This window comes from Papaver somniferum, chromosome 3, assembly GCF_003573695.1.
Source record: "Papaver somniferum cultivar HN1 chromosome 3, ASM357369v1, whole genome shotgun sequence".
In the NCBI taxonomy this organism is placed as follows: domain Eukaryota; kingdom Viridiplantae; phylum Streptophyta; class Magnoliopsida; order Ranunculales; family Papaveraceae; genus Papaver; species Papaver somniferum.
Window position 1 is genome coordinate 69,075,609 of NC_039360.1, and position 17,989 is coordinate 69,093,597.

Here is a 17,989-nt window from a genome sequence, read left to right on the forward strand (position 1 = left end):
TTTTGACGGAATTCAGGACTGGAAGTTTGCATACCCGTTCGCAAACTTATTCAACTATTTAAGTCAGGGTATTTAAGTATGCATACCCGTTCACAAACTGATTTAACCGTTGAAGTCCGGGAACCAAGTATGCGTACCCGTTCGCAAACAATTTCAACTGAGTTCGGTCCGGAGCTAAAGTTTGCGTACCCGTTTTCGGCTTGTAACCAATGTCCGGAACTTAAGTTCGCGTACTCATTCGCAAACTTAAGTGGTTCAAGTTCTAAAATCGGTTAAGTATGATTTCATACTCATGAACAAATACATTTATAAATTAAGGAATGCAATCATTGCAAACCGTGGATAAAATGTTCATGAACTGATTCTTTTGAATAAATCCGATTTTGCTTCAATTCTATCTTGTATACTTCTATGAGAATATAAACAATTGAACAACTATATGAGTAACACAATTAGATTCATTTGATTATCAATTGATCTAGAAGTGTTAAGATGAACAAGGTTAAGAGAAAAATGTTCATATGGTTAACTTCGGTTAACTGTTATTAAGCCAACTCAATATACACATTTAGGTACGGTTACCCATATCCAAATGAAGCTATATTTCATTTGTGTGTAACAAGCTAAATACCATCTAACGGTGGAAAGATATTAGCTTGAATCTTGAATCAGGTTTCATCTAACGGTGAATATTGATTGTTTTGTTCCAAAGTTATCAAACCCTGATTTGAAGATTGTATAAGGGAGAACTCTACCAACTGGGAAACCTAATCCCCACACCTCATGTGTGATACTAGTTGCAACTAGAGTCGATTCTCCTTTAACCTAGTTTTTTCCTAAAACCATTATAGGTTAAAGACTTAAAGACTTCATTGGGATTCTGAAGCCGGACCCAACTATTTTCTCTATATATAGTTGCGTGTTCTGATCTTACTGTGTTCTATCGTATTGAGTACTATATTCTCTAAGATTTGCTCGAGATTTATCTCCGATAGGTAAGATATAAAAAGTAATCATAAAGCTCTTCGTCTCATTCTTTGTGATTCCACAATAATTTGTTATACTACCATATAGTTAAATTATTGTGAGGTGATTGATATTTCTCGGTTGTTCTTCGGGAATATAAGACCAGATTATCAATTGGTTCCTATTCACCTTGATTTATCAAAAGACGGAATAAAACTTCGTAGGTATTTCTGTGGGAGACAGATTTATCAAATCAAATAGACTTTTCTGTGTGAGACAATTTTTTTTATCAAGTCTTCGACTTTGGGTCGTAGCAACTCTTAGTTGTGGGTGAGATCAACTAAGAGAATCAAGTGCGTAGAGTCCTGCTGGGATTCAGAGGCGCAAGGAACGCGACTGTACCTTAATCAGCGTGAGATTGGTTAGGGCTCAACTACATTCCAGTTCGAAGTTAACTTGTAGTAGGCTAGGTCTGTAGCGACTTAATATAGTGTGGTGTTCAAATCTGGACTAGGTCCTGAGGTCTTTCTGCATTTGCGGTTTCTTCGTTAACAAAACTTCTGGTGTCTGTGTTATTTCTTTTCCGCATTATATTTTCTATATAATTGAAATATCACAGGTTATGCGTAGTTCCATCAATTGGTAAATCCAACATTTGGTTGTTGATTGAAATTGATCGACGCTTGGATATTGGTCTTTGGTACCATCCAAGTTATTTCTCATATTGATCCGGCTCACAGATTTCTATCTGTTCGATTGCAGATTGTTTTGAGAAATTGAGATATAACTCTTGGATATATTTTCCTTGATTGAGTCTGACTGTCTAGTTCATTCTCTTGGAATTATATTGGAGATAGTCCGTACAAATTTTCTAAACGAAATATTGGGTGTGGTTGTTAGACCCCCGTTTTTCGCACTCTAATACCCCTTGGACAGTTTTATTGTATGTTCAAGACTGTAAAAACGACTTTCTTTCTTAACTACCTCAGTATGTAAATATGTGTCGTTAAAACGGAATGGAGCAGCTGATGCTCTGGCTAGGTTGATTAGGAAATCTCATGTACCTAGTGTTTGGGTTAATAATCCCCCCGTGTGTATTTCAAACAAGTTGTTTTATGTACTTTAATTCTGTAACTCTTTCTGGTTTTTGTATAAATATTTTTTACCTCTAAGAAAAAAAATATATCACTGTTTTTTTTCTTTATGTGGATAAGACTGTGTTAATTTTTTGCTGAATCAGCCCCTGACTCCGCTCAAGTCAGATGTCAGACTGTTTGTTTTTTATTTTGAGTCAGATTTGACTCGTGATCTGACTCAGATATAACCCCTGATTCGGACCCATTTAAGTCTAGAAATAAAATATCACTGACTCATTAGACCAAGCCACTGACTCACATATTTTTGAGCCAGGTGAGTTGGATCTGATTTAAAAAACAAACATATTGAGTCAGATCTAAACGAGTATGGTGAAAACAAACAAGACCAACACCAACTCTCCTGAGCAGATCCGGTCCCGGTAATAAACAAAAGGCAGACTCCAAGACTACACATGAAACCTGATCACACAATTTCATATACCTAATAATAACTCCCACCCCCAGAGAGAGCGGCGACAGACAAGGAAGAGGATTCTTTCTGCTACGCATTGGAATTTCATTTGTATTCTCTAGACAAAAAGTTCCACACTCAATAATTCCATTTTTCATACTAAATAAAATCCCATTCCGTTTCCTGATTTCCCCCCTTCCGAAAAATGTCAGCTCAACTCTCCTTCCCTTCAGGAGGAAACAACAACAGCAAATGGAAAAAGAGAAAAAGAGACAACAACACCACCAACAACAACAGCAACAGCAACAGCAACAACAGCACTCCTAACACCAAGAAACACAGACAACAGCAACAATCAGACGATGAAGATGAAGAAGACATCAACGAAGACGATGAAGAAGAAATTGAACCAGAAATCGAAGAAGATGAAGATTTACAACCAATTCCTTCTGTAACACCACCAATTGTTCAAAACCCAAAAGAAGAGGTTCTTTCAGATGGGGGTGTAAGAATATCAGATTTCCCTATTGTTGTACAACATACTGTAAATCGCTTTCATTCTTCTGTTCTTTCAATTGTTTCTGCTGAGCGTCAAGCTGAATTTCCCAATAACCAAAACCCTAACCCTAATTTCTTCTTGATTGAGAATATATCTCATGGGCAACTTCAGGCTCTGTCATCTGTTCCAGCTGATAATCTTTCTTTAGCTACTACATCTGATCTTAATGACCGATCTGATGCTGCTGCTTCCTATGTTTGCACACCTCCTGCTATTATGGAAGGTCCAGGTGTTGTTAAGCGATTCGATGGGCGAGCACTTGTCGTCCCTATGCACGCTGGTTCGTCTTTTTTCTCTCACTATTTTGCGCTAATTATGTAATAATTTGTAATTTTAGTTGTGGAGTTCAGTCCAAAGTTTTAATTTTGACTGTTAAAAAACAAATCTTTTGGCGTTAGAAAATTAACAAACTAGGATGGCAATGTTAGGAAATGAGATCACTTAACTTTCAGGTTTTAGCAATGTAGTAGTAGTAGATTCAGTTAATAGGTTTTGATTTTGTTGATTACATACAGATTGGTTTGCACCAAACACGGTGCACAGATTGGAAAGGCAAGTGGTTCCGTTTTTTTTCTCTGGAAAATCTGCTGATCATACACCGGAAAAGTACATGGAATGCCGCAATCGAGTTGTTGCTAACTATATGGACAATCCAGAGACGAGACTTTGGACAGGAGATTGCCAAAATTTGGTCGATGGTGTTGATGTTCACGACTTGAATCGAATTGTTCGGTTTCTAGATCACTGGGGAATAATTAATTACAGTGCACCGGCACCAAATCGTGACCCTAGGATTGGTGGGCCATTTTTAAGGGAGGAATCGAACGGGGAAATTCACATACCATCGTCTGCATTGAGGTCGATTTATAGTTTGATTCACTTTGACAAGCCTAAGAGTAGGATCAAACCTACTGATATGTGCCCTATGTTGTCGTATGGTGGTGGTGATGAGGTAGCTGACTTGGAACAGAGAATCCGGGAGAGGTTAACAGAAAACCATTGCCATTACTGCTCTCAGCCATTGCCTCGTGTTTACTATCAGTCACAGAAGGAAGTAAGTACGTCCTTGTCTTTTGACTTTATTTGTTTTTGTCTCTGTTTGGCATCTTGTCGTATTTATTTATGCTGATAAGGCGAAGTCTTGACATTAGTTGAAGTCTGCTTTAGGTGGTAAGGAAGATTCTTCACAAGTAGAAAGCTGATTTAGGGTGTTTAGTCCTCTTTCAGTTGCTTCCTGTTTGTATATATTTGTTTATGACTGTTCGATGCCAGAAATATTTGTTTAGGTTTAGGGATATGGTGATTTGGCAATGATATTTAGTTTCTAATTTTATGCCGCCGCTTGTGGTATGTAGAAGTCGTGATATGATATCCCCCATATAGATAACTGTTTCATTAAGAAAACCTGTTCTCCAGTTCTCGCATTGATAAATATTCCTTGACGGAATGTGGGAGCCCGTTGTTTCTGCTGAGTTTCGCTGACCAAAATTCTGTCTCCTGCTGAGTTTTGTTGACTGAAATTCTGTATCCCACAATCTCCTTACTTGGACGGCGTTATGTAGAAACTTGATTGTGGCATTTATTAGAAGATTCTATTTAGACTTATTTTTCTTGTTGCTTATGAACTTAGTGGCACATGAAACCATAGTTTAGCCTCCATTCACAAAAATAGAAGTATTTAATTCGAGATAAATTCTGTTGATTTTGATTTCAACTGTTATGTGTTCATTTATGTCACACCTTGTTCACACTCATCTGAGCAATAACATTCTGATGAACAGAGTGATATACTGCTTTGCTCTGACTGCTTCCATGAAGGGAGATTTGTCGTTAGGCACTCGAGCATAGATTTTATGAAGGCGGATTCTGCAAAAGCTTTATGTGATCTTGATGGGGATAGTTGGACTGACCAGGAAACACTATTGTTGCTTGAGGCAGTCGAGGTCTACCATGATAATTGGAATGACATTGCAGAGCATGTAGGCACCAAGTCCAAGGCCCAGTGCATTCTTCATTTTGTTCGTCTCCCGATGGAGGATGTTGTTTTAGAAAATATTGATGTTCCGAGTAAGTTGGTCTCATCCAACACGCCGAATTTAGAAGATGGGGGAACACCATATCCAAGATCTAACGGAGATTCTGCAAGTATGTTAACCTTTCCTGTAAGAAGGGCACACCTTTGTCATGTTCACAGTCTTAAGGTTCTCGTTGGTCATTTGGATCTAACCAGGAGGTTGCTTTATTTTACTTCGTATTTCCTACAGGACTTTGTCTCCAAGATCCTGATTCTGAAAGCAGGCTTCCATTTGCAAATTCTAGGAATCCAGTCATGGCCCTTGTAAGTTAAAACCCTAAGTTTTCTTCATGGTTGCAGTTTGTTGTGTCCCTTCTCTTTTATCTTAAGGCTAACCTGTTCTATCCTCGGTTGTTAAATTTTATATTGTCATCTGGTATTTTACTCTTTTTTTCTTTTTCTTTTTTTGAAGTTCTTGATATGGATTTATGTCAAGCTTTTGTTTAAAATTGCAGGCTTATATTCTGACATAGGCTTTTTAGAATTTTTAGGACTTGCATGCATCTAAATCACAGATGAAGTTGTGTGGTTGCTGCTCAATGATTTGTTTGCGTTCTGCAGAAGTTTATTTCTACATTTTAAGCAAGTTTTCAATGTCTAATTGGTGGAATTTCTAGGTTGCCTTTCTGGCCTCTGCAGTAGGGCCAAGAGTTGCCGCAGCCTGTGCACATGCATCATTAGCAGAATTGTCCAAGGAGGAAAACCAGCTAGTTGCTTCTGGTAACAAGATACAAACAGATGGCTTTGGTCATTTCCTTTGTTATTTTATAGAGATTACAAGCCTTAGTATTCCACCCGACAAGGAAATTTATTGATGCAAGTGTTTATGTTCGTCCATTGAAATGAGATGTTCTTAGGCATTTGAAAATTGAGTTTTATCGAATTGCAGAAAATCAGGCCGTACAAGATGGAACTAATGCTCTTTCCTCTGCTCCTTTGTCCACTCAAAGTGTAAAAGTTGCTGCAAAAGTTGGCCTAGCTGCAGCTGCAATGAAAGCAAAACTGTTTGCAGATCATGAGGAGCGCGAAATACAGAGAATGGCAGCCAGTATAATTAATCATCAGGTAAAGTAGTTTGGTTTTCTTATATTTGATTCTCAGCCTCTTTGGTGGAAATGCTTAACGGGAGTCTTTGTTTGAATCGGCATTACCTTTCAATCTAGGGAGTACTAGAACATTGAGCTAGCTGGAAGTTTAACTCTTCTTGTGGTTAAATGGGGGACAATGTCAAGTGCGTTAAGAAACTGGATTGATTCTTACTGTTGGTTCTTGTGTATTTAGTTCAATTATCATTTTCAAATTGAAGATTTCGTTTGCACCTGACAATGACTTTCACAGTTTGGTATATAGCTATATTTTAATTTTTACAAGGCTTTAATGCATTTGACCCCCTTTAACTGTAATTCTAGTGGTCATTTATAGTATTTAGGTGGGTATTTATAATTCAATAATGTACTCCGAAACATCTTTTCTATTGATGATTTCTTCAACTGTGTAAAGACATATATAGTCAGGTGTAGTCCAGCCTTAGGTGTTTGTACGGTCAAACCCCTTTTTACCACATCACACTTTCAGATAGTGGTATATGATATTATGTACATCCTCGTTTAAGGCGTGTCAATAGTTCGGTGTAGTCCAGCCTACATCACACTCTCATCCAATTAGTATGTGGTATTTGATATTTTGTGCATCCTCATCTAGGGTTAAGGTGTGTGTGGTGCACCTCCTCGTTTAAGGTTTGTGCACATTATAGCATGTCCTCGTCATAACTGAACTTCCGTATCTGTGGAAAATTTACCTTGTTCATTTGTCGGCTTATTAGGGAAGAATGAAGAAACAGTTACTAGCTTACCCAATTCATTTGAACTAATGTGTATTATGGACTGAGTATCCGTTTAAGATATCTTTCATTTCCTTGTTCCGAGCTATTTTCTGAGATTTGGTAGTTGGTGACTAACTCGCTTGCTATATTCACGCAGCTAAAGAGGCTCGAACTGAAGCTGAAGCAGTTTGCGGAAGTGGAGACCTTGCTGATGAAAGAAGGCGAGCAAGTAGAAAAGGCAAGGCAGCGGCTAGCAGCTGAAAGAGTCCATATCATATCAACGCGTTTTGCACCTGGGGGTGCCTTGAATGCCAATACTGCTACTTTACAGGGTGCAGTGGCTGGTTCTGTGGGAAATAATCTTGTTAACAGCAGCAGACAAGTAGGTATGCCAGGTGGTTTGCCTGTGCAGACAAACATGATTCCTGGAGGATATGGGAACAATTCAGGGGTGGCTACACATCCACACATGTCATTCATGCCGCGACAGCCTATGTTTTCTTATGGGCCACGCTTACCTCTCTCTGCAATACATCCATCATCATCACAACCCTCATCTGCTGCACACCCAGGTAATACCATGTACAATGCTGCCGCCCCGCCAGGCAATGCACCCTCTACTCTTGGCCATGCAATGTTAAGACCTGTCCCTGGTAATAATGCAAATGTAGGTTGACAGATGAATTTTTATGTAACACTAGAGAAGCTGGTTACAATGTGAGGGTTATGTGATTAACAACACCTCTTGCCTCAACTTATTTCATTTCAACACCATACATAGACCAAAAGATAAAAACAAGAAGATAAGATAAAAAGAAGAACCCTGATTTTGGGCATACCAAAATCTTCTTAGGCATACAAAGCACTAGTCCTAACTTGGGTGACCTTATAAGGGGTACCTATGGGGTGGTTCAATTACCTATATGCCTTTAAATCCTTTAAATTACTACTAATCTATCTCTAACCCTAATACAAAACCTATAATCAACTACACCTAAAATCAGTTTCATTCATCTTCTTCTTCTTCTTCCTCTCCACAGCCGAACTCATTCACCCTTCCCTTTCTTTTTTTTTCATCGCGGAAATTTAATCGTTGATTTGTGAAAATTTAGTCGATGATTAAACTCATCTATATAATGGGTCGTCGTAAGCCAGTATCTCGTTCAAATCGATCGACTCAACAACCCATTGAAGAAGAAAAAGATTTAGAGAGTGAAGAACAAACTCAAAATCAACCACAAAATCAACCGGAAGAAGAGATTGAAGAAGAACCAACTCCGGAAATGAGAATAAGAAGGTTAGTTCTACAAACCCATCTCGTATTTGATGTTTTAGATTGGTTTGGTCGATTTAATTCGTCAAAATCATGTTTCTGCGGCGGTTACAGGGTATGGTTCGGCGCAAAACAAATCTTAGATGTGCGCCGAGCTGTTCTTGAAACTGAACCCTGAAAGTGCATATGAACGGCTCGGCGTATATCTGAAATCCGTTTTGAGCCGAACTTAGTGACACAGAGACTTATATTTAGGATCGGCTTATGCGATGGTGTTAGTTTTGTGCCGAATATGTTTTGTGAATTTTCAAATTTTTTTAAAAAAATAGCCGTTACTTATATAGGTTCGGCTTATGTTCTAAAATTTTTATAAGCCGAACCTTTACTTTTTTTTCACGAAAATCTAGGAACGACTCTTTTTTTGAAAGATATAGCCGTTGTAAAACTATATTCTATATATACCTACATGTTTTTTCATATTCTTAACCACATATGCTCAACAAATGGCACCCCCAACTCCTAAGTTTACTCTAGAAGAAGATTTATCTCTTTGCACTAATTATGTAGCATACTATCCAAAGAAGGGTGAAGAACGACGAGTAAATGGTCTGATGAGTATGTACTACTTGGTTAGAATCCATGAAGCCTTCAGCACGGAAACAAGTAATCCTCACAACCGGGATAGTGCGTCCTTGTTTTGCCGAATTATAAGTATTAAAAAAAAAGTCACAGACTTCATAGCTTTAGTTCGGATTGTGAGTCGATATCGACTCAAAGGTGAAACAAACTCTGAGATTGAAGTTCGAGCTCTAGAGGAATGGCGACGATGGAAGGGAAAGAATTTCAAATACAAAGATCACTACCACATTTTTAGAAGGTTTCTCATTACCCGTTTAGGATATTAGAAATTAATTGCAAGCCTACTATGTAGCAGGGATGTAATCCACAATTTCTATGAATTTGAAAAGTCTATTTGGAATGATATAATAATTCTTGTGTTCATGAATCATGAAAGGTTCGGCTTTCTTCAGAAATATACTACAAGCCGAACCTAGCAAAGTAATTCTGCTTTTTTAAAGTTTCAAGGTTCGGCTTGCAGTGAAATAATATTATAAGCCGAACCTGACAAAAAAACTCTGGTATTTTTTTGTTGTCAGGTTCGGCTTTCAGTGAATTGTTCTTATAAGCCGAACCTGACACAAAATAAACAGGTAAATCCATGAAACATTTTTTATGGAGATCCTAAACGAATCTCATCCTCTTCACTGACCTCTTTCTCATCATCTTCACTGACCTCATTCTCATCATCTTCACTGACCTCTTGCTTAACATCTTCATCCTCATCACTTGAAAACGTAATTACTTGTCCACTTGGAGGCTGCACATGCAAAGATTTCCAAAGATCCATTTCTGTCGCATAATTTGCACACCAATCCATCGCAAAATTATTTTCAAATCTAGGCCAAAAGGCTGCACTCATCAAGGGTGGTAATGGGCAACCGGGTCTAAGTTTGAGGCCGATAAAATGACAATTTTGAACAAATCCAAGAACAAGTCTTCTATCCTTTACACCATCATTGCAAGGTTTTGTTGGAGGCGCGTAAGTAAAGCTACTATCCGTCCATGCGACAACATTAAGGTAAACAAAAGGTTCTTACATACCAAATTATTTTGGAAGTGATCCTTGGTATCCTCGTGAATTATGTCTACTGGATCAGGTTGATTTTCCATGGGTCCAAGCACGATCTACAAAGAATATCACAAGGTTAAACACTAGAAAGGGAATATAATAACAAGGTTCGGCGCATTCGATAATCACATTATGTGCCGAACTATAAACATTTACATGTTTCGACTTATACGATATCCTCAATATGTGCCGAACCACGAACAATATTTTAACCCAAAAATTAACAAATTCATGTTCGGCTCAGACGATAATCATATTATGTGCCGAACCTTGAACATAAGAGGTTTCGACTGATACGATATTCTCCATATGTGCCGAACCAGTAACAATATTTCAACCCATAATTAAAAAATTATGTTCGGCACGTACGATTTTGGATATGTAAGCCGAATTAGTAATGATTCTATTCCGGGCTATTCAAGATGTTGTTCGGCTTACTATGAAACTTTCATATAAGCCGAACTAGTGTCTAGCAAAAGGGTTGGAATTGGAAATTATAGGTTCGGCGCATGCAGTAAACAGATTCAGTAAGCCGAACCGTTCATCAATTGGTAGATTCGGCTCATAGATGTGAGCCGAACCTCAACCTGTTTCGCCGAACCATAATTCAAAAAACATAACTTTTGATAATTGAGAGCTATAGAAGTGAGATTAAGTATAGGATATAAGTGTACCTGTGTATTAGAAGCATTGGGTTCCTCATCAATGTCTTCATCATCAGGATTTGGCTCATAAAAATCATCATCTTGAGTTTGTGTTTGAGTTTGAGCTTGAGTTTGAGTGGGTGTAAAATCATTCTCATAATCTAAGAAATCAGCCATTTCTGGATCATTGTTGTAGTTGATATGTATTTTCCTAGGTTTTTTAGATGAATGATGACCCTCCTCATCCTCCATTGAATCAAGAATTAAAATTTTCTCACTTTCTCCTTTTCTTTCTCTCCTTCTTAACCAAACCAAAACTTTGATTGTTTTTTCCTCAAATTTTTCATCTAAACAACTCTTATAATTCTGAAAATTATTTTAATCACTAAACAAAATATTTAATCACTAATCAAGATTATTAACACTAATACGTAAAGGACAGATTTGCCATTAAAAAAAATTTGGGTTAAGGAGTTATCTGATTTTGCTATTTCACAACCTTTTTTATCTTCATTCAGTATGCCTTGGAAGATTTTGGTATGCCCAAAATTATAGTTCAAAAAGAAATGGTAATAAGGATCAGAAACCTGTGTTATGTTTCCCTATTTCGGCTCGTTGGGCTTCATTAAACTAGCCAACCAAAGTAGCGTAAAAAAATGAACGTGTGTAATTTTACTTTCTTGCTAGAAACACTGGCCTTTGACCCTCCCGCCAAATCTCTCTCTACTATTGTGCGAAGTACTTATGAGATACTTGCTATTGGATTGCATCCAACTATGATGGAATGCTAGCGTGGATTTTTTTTTCTCTCTCTCGAGATCGGAAGCTTGGATTGTTCGTAGTGCCAGAATGAAGGAGAATGCAGCAGTACCCGAGAATTTGGAGGTAGGTCGTACTTGAAATATGGACCATAAAGATGATTTACATCATAGATCTCGTTTTTCTACAATATTTATTGATGGAGAGGACAAAAGTGGTGGAACGGGGATGATATATTTCTGAGGGAGTATAACTGGTGCTGCTAGTGCCACACTTTAAATGTGTGAAGTAGAGATCGCAGTTAAGAGTTGGCAGCTGTATCAGTTCGCTCATTTACCACTCGATAACCTATCATCTGCTGATTAATGGACTAGCAATGGCCGCTAGAATTAGACTAGGACAAAGAAGAACCCCGAAACTCTGGCCTACTTGGTGTACACTGGGAAGAGTATTGATGGAAAAAATTTCCTTCTCTAACATCCAACTCTCCTCCAAATAAGGGTGCTCTCGCAAAGATAGCTTGCACAAATCCGTTTGGGTACGAAACTTGTAAAATCTATGTCTCTTGAGGAATCTAGAGATACGTCATCATCAAGTGACAAGCGAGTAAAACCTGATGTGGCTCTATCACCATTAAAGGTCAATGCCAAGAGATCAGTTTCCGAACTGGTCTCCAAATGCATGTATTGTTGCTTGAATGGTCGTCATCCACCGTAAACTATTTAGATAAAATATTAATATAGCTCAGAATCTTCATAAAAATGCTTAAAAGTTTTTGTCTGAAATCAAAAGGTTTACGAGAAATCCGACAAAACACATATATATATATAGGCGATGTGTCAGTTTAGGAGCGTTAGCTCTTAAATCCACTTCCAATGGTTTCTTGATAGCGGATGTAATCGACACTTAACATGAGATCTTTCTTGTTTTGTGAACGTTGATGACTGCAAAAGAGGACCTGTAACCTTCGAAGACGGGAGTTGTTGCTACATCAGCAAAAAGGGTACAAATAAACTACGTTAAAGGTTTGACTGCTAAACTTCTTTCTGTTAGCCAAATTTGTGACAAAGACCATACTTTTGTCTTCATTACTGAAGGATATGATATTGAAGACCCGAGAAAAGTAAATTTCCATGGCATTCGTAGGAAAAATAATTGTTATCTTTTAGATATTATTAAGTGTCATCTTTGTTGCAATTTGACTAAGGTGGAATCGACTCATCTATGGTATGAACGTTTTGGTCACATCAATTATCTCTTACTTAGCAAGATTATTAACAAAGAACTTGTCAGGGGAGTACCCAAAATTAATGCTAAAGTCGATGGTGTTTGCGGTACTTGTCAAAAGGGTAAACAAGCTAGAACTTCATGTAAATCATCATGAGACATTGCCATCAAAGGTTTTCTTGATTTAACTCATACGGATCTCTTTGGCCCAGTCCAACAAGGAATAGTTGGAGGGAAGAAATATGCTTTGGTAACGATTGATGGTTACACAAGATTCACCTGGGTTGCCTTCTTTGAACATGAGAATGACACCTTGGAGGAATTTAAGATTATTGTGAATAAAATCCAAAATGAACATGAGAATGGCAACCTGTACAGAAAAAACCTAATACAATTACAAGTAGATCTAATTAAAGATTATTGAACAATATGTATATAAAGTTTTTCTCTTTCGCTTCCACAGTCAACATGTTTAGGCTGATAAAGCCGTGAAACTGATTGTGTAGAAGAGTTATTGGACGATCACACAAATCAATACCTAAGATCAATCTAGTCATATCCGAATCAAGAGGATCCATATTCCGCCAAGTACGAAACTTGTTATCTATCTTTCAAGATATGAATTCAACAAGAACAAGTCTCGTTATTGATCACAATTAATAAGGACTTAAACTACTTAGATTGAATACGTACTACTTGTGGTATTCTTATTATAAAGATAAAACAACATAATGTGGAAAAGAGAAAACACAAGACACTAAATGTTTTGTCAACGAGGAAAACTGTACCTGCAGAAAAACCCCGGGATCTCGTCCAGATTTGAACATTGAACTTTATTAAGCCACTACAGACACTAGCCTATTATCATACTTCGAACAGGAATATAGTTGAGACCGAATTAACCCTTCAAGCAATTCAGCTGCAGTCATGCTCCTTACGTCTCTTGAACCTCGCAAGGCTCTAACGTCCTTTACATCCTAAGAGTTGATTCAACCTATGTGAAGAACTTTGATAACAATCTGCCTCTAACAGATAAACCTATTTGATTTCCCTTTAAATCTTTTAGATCAATGCTTGGAAATATGCTTGCAATAGATAAAGCTAGCAAACCTCACGAATCCGGAACACTTAAACTCAGTCATATGAGAAGACTAGATTACTAACCACCTCTCAAGAACAATCTAAGAAAATCAATTAAGAAGAGTTTAAACATCTATCTTGAGGAATCACAAAGTATGAGACAAAGAGAACTTTGTGATTTCTATCTATCTCGTTCCATATCGGAGATTGACGAAAACCTCAACAATCAATAAGAACAAGATTAGGATACACGAACTATCAGGTTAAAGATAGTCGGACCTAGCTTCACGAATCCCTATATGAAGTATTCAAGTCATAAATTATGTTTCAAAGAGAGAACCTAGGTTAATAGAGGACGACTCTAGCAAGCAACTATGACAGGGATTAAGAATTCCAATTGCAAGAGCATCTCTATTTATAAATCAAGGCTCTAGGTAGCTTTGAAGTAAAGCTCATGTAAGTATGTGAGAAGTTTACCTTGAAATAACAGAGAAGAATATACACTTTGGTCCAGTGTACTGAAACCGTGTATAGTGATGGTTAATGGCAAGTATGCCTTATAAAATTATAAGCCAAATCGTGTTCAATAACACTCAAGACTTAAACCATGATTTACAAACCCAAAGTGATTTTGTGAGCAAATTGTCCTAGAAATGTTTATGAGAGTTGAAGCAATGCCAAAATATTTATGAAAATAGTTTATGAGCATCTTCTTAGTTCGATACTGGATAGGTATGTGTATGTGTACGCATACCTATAGGCCAGTCCGTGAACTCGTGCTGTTGGAGTACACTTACCGGGTATGTGTACCCTTAGACATTCACGAACTCATGCCCTTGGGGTACATGTACATGGTATGCGTACCTCCCTCTTTTTCACAAACTCGAAACCTTAGGATACGCGTACTAGGTATGTGTACCCTTACCCAAATATCATTGCTTGGGCAATTTCCAAATGATCAACTAGAAACAAAAATAGTTTATGAACAATAAACTAATCTTAACCAAGATTTTAAAGGATCTATGGACATCCATTAGTTGAATCATATATCGAGAGATTTATCAAGACAAGCTTGACTTGAAGTTTCTTCTTTACAGTATTAAATCTATTAAAATCATATGACATAGTCTCATAAAGATAGAATGGCAAATGCAATGACTAAATAGGATGGTTCGGTCTTCACATACCTCTTTGTCGATGAAGTTCTTCAACTATCTTTGTTTGATCTTCAGTTTTCAATCTTCGAGAGATATTCAATGATGTCATACTCAACTACCCTACTCTAATCTTAGTCTTACACTTGATTTTTGTAGACTAGAAATCAAGATATAGTTTTGTGCATCTAACATTGATTACAAGTTTGAGACAACAAAACTTGCGAGTTCGACCGAGCATTGCTCTAATATATCTCAAACTTAAAAAAATTAGAAGCGATCGTGGAACAAAATTTAAGGACACTAAATTTTTTAAATTATGTAATAAATGGGCATAATTCAATAATACTCACCATCTATTACTACACAAGCTAATAAAGTTGCAGAAATAAATAACATGAATATTCAAGAAACGGCTAGGGAAATGTTTATAATAAAACTCGTCCTTAAAATTTTGAGGAAAAGCTGTTTTTACAGCATCATATTTGATTAATTGTGTCAATTTAAGATCACGAACCCTAAATAATCCATATGAGCTATGGTACATAAAAAGACCTAACCTAAGTTATTCCCGTGTTTTCGGAAGTAAGTGTTACATCCTTAAGGATAAATAGCAGAATGGAAAGTTTGATTCCAAAAAGTGACGAAGGAATATTTCTAGGCTACGCATCTGACAACCGAGGTTTTATAGTTTTTAATCTCCAAAACGAAGTCATTATGGAATCAACGAATGATTTATGTCAAAATAATTCCCTACCGATTTTCCTCACACTGAATTAGCAGAGAAGCTCGAAAATACGTTACCATCAGTAAAAGTTGTTCCAAATGTTATTGAACCAGATGTAAATAGTTACGAGGATGTTAGTACCTAAAAAATTAATCCTAGGAAAAACAGTGCACCGCTGTGGTTTTTTTTTTAGGTTCAAAATCAAAATTGTATAGGACAAGCCTAAACCAAGAAAATGGTCGTTTCGTCCTGCTTCGGTCATGAGGAGGTAAGATGCGTTGATCTTATGGGAGAGAATCAGAGAAATTTGAAGAAATTACAATGGTAATGGATTATGTGTTAGGGTATTGAACTATGAAAAATAACAGAGCTTCTGGATGTTAAGCTTGTTCTGTTTTTCTGAATAGACGAAGAGTCTATTTATAGTAGTTAGGAATACACATTGCTTTCCTCATAAGTAGTGGAAGTAGTGAAGAGATATAAAGATGAAGATTGTTGATGTAATGCTGCTATACTAGGGAAGTTTCTGGAAACCCCTTGACCATTACTCTAAACCGTCACCATTACTCGTAACTTTATCATCTTGGGGTGATGCCACACCACATGTTGCTACAAACCACCAGACCAATACCCCATGAAAAATCCCCCCATGTGACATGTTTTGATGTTTTGTAGGAATTAATGGAGTCATGGACTACTTCTTTCTTTGGATAAGCCATGTCTATTATATGCCAAATATCATCTCTAGACGTATTGATTAATATTAAACCTCAGTAGAGTAACACCAAGTATTTGGTGACTCGCATTCCGTCAAGCCTATTGAAAAGGTCGTATTGTGTGGCAATGGCCAAGAATATAGAAAGGAGGCCACTGTGTTGCGAGATGGCCATAACTTGGCCATAGTCGAGAGGAAATATGACACAGTGTCGTGGCATGGCCATGGCCTATATGAGAGGTGACCTTGGAAGCATGGTCGTGGAATATCTACGACTTGGCCATGATCTGCGAGTGAAGTGTCCACGGAAACGTGGCTGTGGCTTGGTCCTGGAATGTAGGGGAAGTGGCCACGGCAGCGTGGCTGCGACTTGGCCGTGGACTATAAAGGAATTGACCACGACATCCGCGGCTTGGACATGGCATGTAGAGCAAGTAGCCACGGCAGCGTGGCCGTGGCATGGACATGGACTGAAGATTAAGTAGACTCGACAACGTGGCTGTAGCATGACCATGACATGTAGAACAAGTATCCATGTCAACGTGGTCGTGGCTTGGATGTGACCCGTGAAAGAAAGTGGCCACTTTATACCATGGCCGTGGCATGTGAGATAAAGTGGCCACGACAATGTGGCCGTGGCTTGGACATGGCCAGTAAATGACTTGGTGGACATATTGCGATGACCATAATAACATAGTATGGTCGAGTTTAGAGCAAGATGCTGCTCATGCGAGAATTTGAATACAAAGTGCTTATGTAAAACATGCTCAAAAAAATGCAGTCGTGGAAGTTTGCGACTCGAGACAGTGTTCGATACGAACCTGTATTAAATATGATACTTTTAATTATTTTATTCAAAAATGGTGTAGTAACTCAATCTGAATGTAGACTCAACTTGATTAGTGCATTTTGAGTAGTATAACAACAGGTGTATGTATTGGCGCACGTGAAATAACAAGGTTTTAACCGAGTGAAGTGAAATCTTGCGTATATATATTTAAAATAGCTACAAAATCAATATAGTTATTGGTTGGATATGTGTTAGAGCACTGCTTGGTTGGACTCGCAAGCGTTGCTATCTCGAGCTTGTTTGTCAAGTTTAGTTGATCAAAACTATAGTCTTGATTTCTAGTCTACTTATATGAGTTTCGGACTAGGATAGATTGTGTAGTCGAGCTTTAGACTTCACGGCGCTTACAACTGAAGACGAAGATCTACTGAAGAACTCGGAGGAACTTCATCAACAAAAGGTATGTGGAGACTAAAACTTATCTATCACTCAAAATTCTATTCTATTCTATCTCCTATTGAGACAAAAGTCGTATAGCGATATAGACTTTCATATCATACACATTTGTTATTTTGAGCTGAGTATAACTCGCTTATCTATTTATCGAAATATGTGTTGGTAGATTTTTTCTTTAGCTACATTCATCATTATTCTTGACGAGTTTAGTTGGAAACTAAATATTAAGTCAAAATATGATCATGTGGAAATTTCCTTGAAACATCTGACATGATTTGTGTGAGTCAGTCATTTGATGTCGACTTGGAAAGTTTCGTATTGATCATTCGATCGCTTGAAAACTGCTTATAAGCTAATGGTTTGTTTGAGACGACCATTGTCGCCTTATAAGAATGTTTCAATGATTGAAATGAGAGTTTAGTTCTATCTTCTCTAAGATTTGCTCGAGATTTAATCCCCGATAGGCAAGATAAAAAGTAGCCACAAACATCTTCGTCTCATCGTT

The 17,989-nt window shown here is 37.5% G+C and overlaps 1 protein-coding gene across 1 annotated transcript; it reads left to right on the top strand.

Annotated features, from left to right (window-relative positions):
- Positions 1–2,547: 2,547 nt before the first annotated feature.
- LOC113356421 (SWI/SNF complex subunit SWI3C-like) lies at positions 2,548–7,723 on the top strand. Its single transcript, XM_026599545.1, has 7 exons — positions 2,548–3,353; positions 3,589–4,127; positions 4,855–5,218; positions 5,338–5,411; positions 5,765–5,867; positions 6,037–6,212; positions 7,127–7,723. The coding sequence occupies exons 1-7, from the start codon at positions 2,720–2,722 to the stop codon at positions 7,643–7,645; spliced, it is 2,409 nt and encodes an 802-aa protein (XP_026455330.1). The 5' UTR covers positions 2,548–2,719; the 3' UTR covers positions 7,646–7,723.
- The last annotated feature ends 10,266 nt before the right edge of the window (positions 7,724–17,989 follow it).

Bases quoted from the DNA above. Each gene is read 5' to 3' on its own strand.
- LOC113356421 (XM_026599545.1), top strand. From the start codon at position 2,720: ATGTCAGCTCAACTCTCCTTCCCTTCAGGAGGAAACAACAACAGCAAA. The intron at 5,219-5,337 runs GTATGTTAACCT...TATTTCCTACAG, and splicing joins ATCTAACGGAGATTCTGCAA to GACTTTGTCTCCAAGATCCT. The intron at 5,868-6,036 runs GTAACAAGATAC...ATCGAATTGCAG, and splicing joins AAACCAGCTAGTTGCTTCTG to AAAATCAGGCCGTACAAGAT.